A 6549-nucleotide genomic window follows, 5' to 3' on the forward strand; every position below is an offset into this window, starting at 1 on the left:
AGGAGGAGAAGGAGTGGGTCTAAAGACAAAAAGATGGGGGGGAGGCCAAAAAGGGGATGAGAAGACACAGATACTACGAAATGCACTTGGACAAAATGGTGTGCAAGGCTTCCGTCTGATTGGTCAACTAAAATGGACCAATAGGCGTCGCATTTTGGACACTCCGTTCGCCAGTTTTACAACAATCACTGACCTCAATGCTACTGAACCTGCTATTCCACTGCTATGACACACATTTTCAGGGGATTTAAAAGAGATGATTGTTGACGCCTACCTTACTAAGTGAAGTGGAGAACCCTCGGGAGACGAGTCCCAGGCAGGAAGAACAAGCGGGGCGGCTATGATTTTTTCTGAAGTCTGTTGTACAAGAGGATTCTGAGGATCACTTTTTGTTGATTCAATGACATTGACATTGCTCTTCTTCTTCTGCTTGCTCCTCCCCCTCCTTCCGTTCACTGAGAGGGCGTCCATTTTGGAGGTGATGACTCGGAGCGAGAGGGACTCAAAGGCGAGGACGAGGTGAGGAAATGCAAGGCGGAATTCGGCCTCCGGGACGGGGAACCGATAACCGGCGGCGGTGAAGAAACGTTTGAGGAAAGTGGTTAGGTCACCGTTTGAACCATCCGAGGCTACCAGCAACTCGGACCAAATGTCTTCTTCTGGAAGTTTTTTGCCATTAACAACAAATTGCAGTTGCTGAAGGCATTTTAAAATGAAAACTAGCAACAGTACAAACATCCATGCATTTGATAGCCGGGGAGTGAATGGAACAGGAAATGGTACTGGGATAAATCAAATAAAACCAATCAAGGCTAAAACAGATGAAAATAAATTCAAATCTTCCAGGCTAGAAAACAACACAGCAAAAGTAAATAGCACCCCAAAGAGCTAAGTTGACACTTATAATGGAAGCACACTAGCGTCTTCAATTGAGGGAAAATGCTTGAAAAACGTTGAGAGTCAAGAATAAACGTTCACTAATGATGCCAGAAGTGACTTACTCAGGCGACTCCACTCTACTTCAAGGTAGGGAAGATAGTTCACGGACCTTCTCCGAATTATTCTAAAAAGACAAAAGTCGAGAGTGGAATTTTTGTATCGTTGTAATTCAACTAGGTCCAGAAACGGGCCCTTAGGTGAAAGCGAAGTCGCAGTAAAAACAGGAAGACTACTATTAAAATAGGGAAGAGGGATGTCGGTAGGAAGACGAAAATGGCACACAAGCCCCTTGGCCTGATGCCGCGTCTTTAATAACCCAACTTTTACATCATGGATAAAGTACTGGTGAAAGATAAAGAAGTCCTTGAAAGGCTATCAAGTCCTTTCCCGAATTCTGAAGTACCAGATTTCCTAGATAACATTTACTTTCCAGTGTTTTGATAGCTGTGTTCCAGTTTGTGAGTGTTGCTTTCATTTTTTGGTAGAGTGAAAAAATGGTTAGTGGATGCTAAAAAGCTTGCAGTATAGACAATTTGAACTACCAACAGATGAGGCATTAAGCAATAATGTAGACAGTACAACGACCAAGAAGTTCCAACCCTGCGTACCATTTGACAATTGAAAATGAGATAAAGATAAATGAGCCTGGTATCGAGAAGAGTTAAAGCTAGTGCGCTAAAAATCGTAATCTACCAACCAATGTGTGGTTAAACGATTTAAAAAGTGACCAACTTTAAAAATGCAAGGAAGTGACACGAGAGACCCGAAAAAGGCAGAAGTAGGTAGTAACCTATGATTTAATTCCACTATCCGCTTTTTTGTGACGACAAGAAGCAGTTGTAAACGAAAAGCTGAGTGCTTGAACTTTAATTAAATGCCACACTTCCCAGGATGCAGAAATAAAAGGCAACATTTGATTCAAAATATGACAGTTCAGCGTCAGGCTAGCAGTCAGCGTCCACAGTCCGACAAACCAGATAATCACGGGATGTTCCCCCAAAAGATGTCTCACCGGAGGGGCCGCATGATGTCCGCACACAATGGTGACGATGATGTCGACCGGGTGATCCAGAGGGCGAGAAGGGGGGTGAATTGGGCCAGGGCGTAGGCAGGCTGCCAGCCGAGGAAATCGACACAAAGTTCAACGGCTTGACGGACGTTGGGACGTGACCAGACCAGGCTTGCCTCGGCGGGCATCTCCCAGCCACGCGCCTGCCATGGTACGAGGAATTCATCCACCACCTGCGTTTTGTGGACGAAAAGGTTGAAAACATTAGGCTTCAAAGTGATACCAGATGGAGAAGGAAGAGAGGCTCACCCTCTGACTATGGCCATATTATTAGGAGTTGAAGAGAGCAGTGGTTACACGCCTTATCTACTTACTGGAAAGATAGGTGTTTCTTACCAAGGGAAGAGAATTGCAGGCACTAGAACAAGCCCGGGATATTCTCACTTCCGCCCGAAAGAGTGGGCTCATTCAGAAGACAATTCTCCAAGTGAGTCAGGCTAGACATCACCACCGTAAACAACATTTGTGCATACCTCAGCCACAGAGCAGCCAGCCAGTCCGAGGATGATTTTTTTCCATGTAGGGCTGCGCCACACACTGCTGTCTGCAACCACTGCTGCCTCCGAAGACGATGCAGTGGTGTCAAATCCGGCTCCAGTGAGCCGACGCAAAGCCTCTCCAACATCCACTTGGGTGAGGAGTTTGCACGCGGAGATGGGACCCACTCCAGGCACTCCAGGGAGCCAGTAGTCGCAGCCCAACACCAGACCCAACAAAACTAGCGACCTTCGACACAGGCTCAGTCGGGACTCCACCTGCTTCGAGCAGTACGCCTTCACCGAGGCATTCTAAATGTAGCAGAAGATGAAATCAAGTGAGTGACTTACTCGAGCGTCGAGAGAGAAGTGGCGGTAGACCAGTGTGGCGCCGTAGAGGAATGCATCGCCATCTTCTGTCACACACGCGTCGACTAGCTGGAGATACAGAGAAAAAACATTTACAAGCGCGCACTTCTGAGGGAGGCAAATGATTTTAGAAGGCTTATGAGTGGAAGGAGCGACATACATTCTCCATGTTGAGGAAAGCACACATGGCTTCGGCCTCTCCAGGACTTGCAATACAGGGTACACCAAGGGCTTCCAATAGCTGGGAGCACTGCAAAAAATGTGGAAAATACACATCCTCGTTTTGTTTAAAGTCACTTTCGTTGACCTCGACGCATTTGACTGCAATGCCACTACGTCAAGGTTTATAACATCTCTGACATACACACACAAGTACGCAGTTTAGAGTATCACTGAAATTTGACAAGTATGCAACCAAGACGTCAGAGGTTTTGTTGGTTTAGTACAATGATAACACTTGCAGCTCTTCAAAAACTATGTGCAATTATCATCTGTTTAGTAACATAATTCCACATCCACTTTACCATTTTATTCGCAACTAATCTGTCTGTGGAACGATTTGTGACGCTGGGGTTGGACAGGAACATCAGGGCGTCTCATGTTAACCCGTTCTTCACTGTTACCAATAAATTGCACAATCCATCCCAGCTTGGGCAGCTTACAAAATCCTGTTGTACCCACAACTTGAACCACTTTTCTCAAAGAGCATCGACAGTTGCTAGGTTGCATAGTCATGCATTAAAAATGCCTAATGTTGAAACATGCAACAGAAATCCACTTGGGTGAGTCAGGCCTTGCAGGCCTGCTTCCTTATGATGGGTGTTTGTGACTAGGAAGTGCTAAAAAATCATCCGTGATATCTAAAACACTAGGATTCCCGGTTAGCGAGTACGCTTACTTGTGCCTCCTCTTTCTCGGGTCAAACAGGAATGAAAATCGCATTTTGGGGGGATTGAGCAAATCAGTGTATAGGCAGTGAGAAAAAAACTGTCATTATGCAACTGCACTCTTGATATTTGAAATGAGGGATTTTCATGAGAAGTGCCTATCACAAGGTCCTTTTCCATACACGAGGTTTTTCGAGAGCGTAAATTTGGATAATGAAAAAGGAACTAGAATTTGGGTTTAACTGAACCGTAGTTCCAGCTCTCAAAAGTACACACAGGCATGGGGGCATTGATACATGTTCCGTCACACTTTGACATGAAGAAGGTAAACCGAAGTTAAAGACATAAGTTAACTAACAATAGGTCATGCTGTCAAACACAAGATTTTTAGAGCCAAATAAAATGAAATGAAATAAAAACCAAGTACCTTGAATGATATGCGCGAGAATTGTGATCTCTTGAGCAAAGCTGGCCTGATGCCATCGGGCAGATTGCCCAGTCTAAAACAATAATATCTTTAGATATGACATTCAATAGAACCTTAATCAATCCAAGGCGCCAGCGCTTTCAAAGGAAAGGGATTGGGAGGGAATAAAAACGATGTTTGAAGGCCCATTCCCTATTTGGGTGAAAACACTTCTGAGTGGCAAATAAACAATCAAGCGTGAAGCACACCCGAAGTGACGAAGATAGGCTTGCGTACTATAAGTGAAAACAAGGCAAGGCGAAACAAAAGGTGACCGAGTTACTGCGGGATAACATCAGGCACGAGGTGACCGCGAATAGAGAACAAAAACAAGAGGACATTATAGACAGAACATCAAAGAAAACAACTTTTTAACTACCTCGATAGGACAAGCATAAGAACCATAAGCATAAAAGGAAAAAAATTCTTACTACTACAACGAACAGATGTCGAAGGACTGAGAGCAGGACTTAACTCTACTGGTTGAAATGTGCCCCCTTTAAAACCTGAAACGGACTAGAAAATATTCTTGTAGACAAAATACGACTAAAAATGGATTTCTGTAAAGGCGGAAGCTCTCGAAAACTTCCAAGGAAGTTCGTCGGCATTAAGCAGTAATTTCAGCGATACTATTTACTTCCACTAGCAAGTAAGTAATTACTGCAGCGCCAGATGTGAATTTCTGGAATAAAAAACCGACAATTATGTTACTTCACACACACGGTGTCTGAAGGAATTTCCACGATAAGACCAATCCAGCTTCCACTTTATAACTACAGGAAGTCTCTTTGAATAAAATCGCGGTAATAAGCCTGAGGTATAAGGAGTTTTTACTGAGTTCATTGACATAAATGATGTCGATTTACCTTGAGACTTGACGACGTTCCTTTAAGGCGGCTGCTTTGACGGCCGGAGCAATTCCATCGGTGACTGCAATAGGAAGAATGGCTTCACGGAGGAGCGCGATCAAGCGGAACACCAGATTTCTGGACGAAAAAACACAGGGCGTGAATTAAATAGTAAAAAAGGCTATCGGCAATGCGAAGTTTTCGTAAGCATACCGAAGATAAAGCCTGCAGCCTGTTTGGACCCGTTGATTAACACAGATATCACCACAAACCCATCCACTGAGATCGATCGCTAACTTTTGACCACCCAGACTGCGAAGAGGAATGTGATCTTGTACTGGATTTAGTATGTTCCAAAGACCGTGGACGCCCATACCTTTGGGCGTGACTTAAATGCAAAAAAAGCAAAAAAAACATTGGATGGTATAGTCAAAATTGACTCGTTAGCGTTAAATCTTTACGGATCATAACATCAGGAATGACAAGTAAAAAGGCAAGATGCTGCAAAATAAATACATTGGGAGGGATCCGGCAAATTATGCGATTGACAAGTGGTCATTCGCGAGCAAAGTTCCGACCAGCAATTAAACAAATTCCAACAAATGTTACGGTGGTCAAAGTGCAAAAAGACAGCTGCTAACCTTTATCAATAGAAAACCATTAAGTGTTATCTTCAATCGTAATCCAAGAGTGCTCTTCGCTAGATTAGATAAACTATTCATACAAAGATGTATTAAAAATGTTTAGTATGTCTACAACTTAATATTGGTGGGGAGCCAATAAAGTGGAACAAAAGGCACCACCTCACGCAGTTTTAAGAGCGAAAATACAAGAAGCAAAACATACTCATTATCTAAGCCTGAGTTTATAAAAATAGGCATCAGCCAAAGAGATAAAAACTCCGAGGTTCCAAATCAACTTTATAAAGAGAATGAATACATACCACTTTAAAAACGAAGAATACCCGCATGATACAAATATTGCATCCAGACTCGTGAGTGGCGTACTCTTAAAAATACCACTTAAAAAGGCACCGCAGCCCAAAAATAAATATCTAAAGCACATCAACACTCTAAAACACCTTGAGCGGAAAATTGCTGTTTCTGGAGAAAAGAAGAAAATCAAAGAAAACACCACACGTGGACCCACGCAGGACTACAGTCAGCAATACAACCAATCAAGGACAAGTACACGACGGACGACCTTGGTCACTTGTATCTTGAAAGGTTTGGGTTTCCCTATGTTTTTTAAAACGCGATTTCACATTTCTCTACTATAGCACAACAGGACAAAAAGTCAGGCAAAGGCTTAAAAATTTTACTTTATCGTGTGATATAACTTCCGTTTGGTGATTAAGGTTCTAATCACTAACTTTGCCGTACACTTTAAAAGAGCTTCTCGTGATTAGAGACTCCTATAATTAGTGTACAAAGCTGTCATTGCAGAGTCGGATATATTACTGTTTAGAGAAGCTAATGAGAGCTTTCAAAGAACG

The 6549-nt window shown here is 43.2% G+C and overlaps 1 protein-coding gene across 1 annotated transcript; it reads right to left on the bottom strand. All coding sequences in view use genetic code 11, as the record gives it.

Moving 5' to 3' along the window:
• Positions 1-270: 270 nt before the first annotated feature.
• EGR_02581 (Flap endonuclease GEN) lies at positions 271-5428 on the bottom strand (the record flags this gene model as incomplete). The annotated part of the gene is made up of 9 exons (XM_024491830.1): positions 271-659; positions 1002-1063; positions 1952-2181; positions 2482-2796; positions 2836-2922; positions 3014-3103; positions 4168-4240; positions 5073-5192; positions 5268-5428. The coding sequence occupies 9 exons, from the start codon at positions 5426-5428 to the stop codon at positions 271-273; spliced, it is 1527 nt and encodes a 508-aa protein (XP_024353645.1).
• Positions 5429-6549: the final 1121 nt, after the last annotated feature.

This window comes from Echinococcus granulosus (assembly GCF_000524195.1).
Source record: "Echinococcus granulosus chromosome Unknown EG_S00012, whole genome shotgun sequence".
Classification (NCBI taxonomy): domain Eukaryota; kingdom Metazoa; phylum Platyhelminthes; class Cestoda; order Cyclophyllidea; family Taeniidae; genus Echinococcus; species Echinococcus granulosus.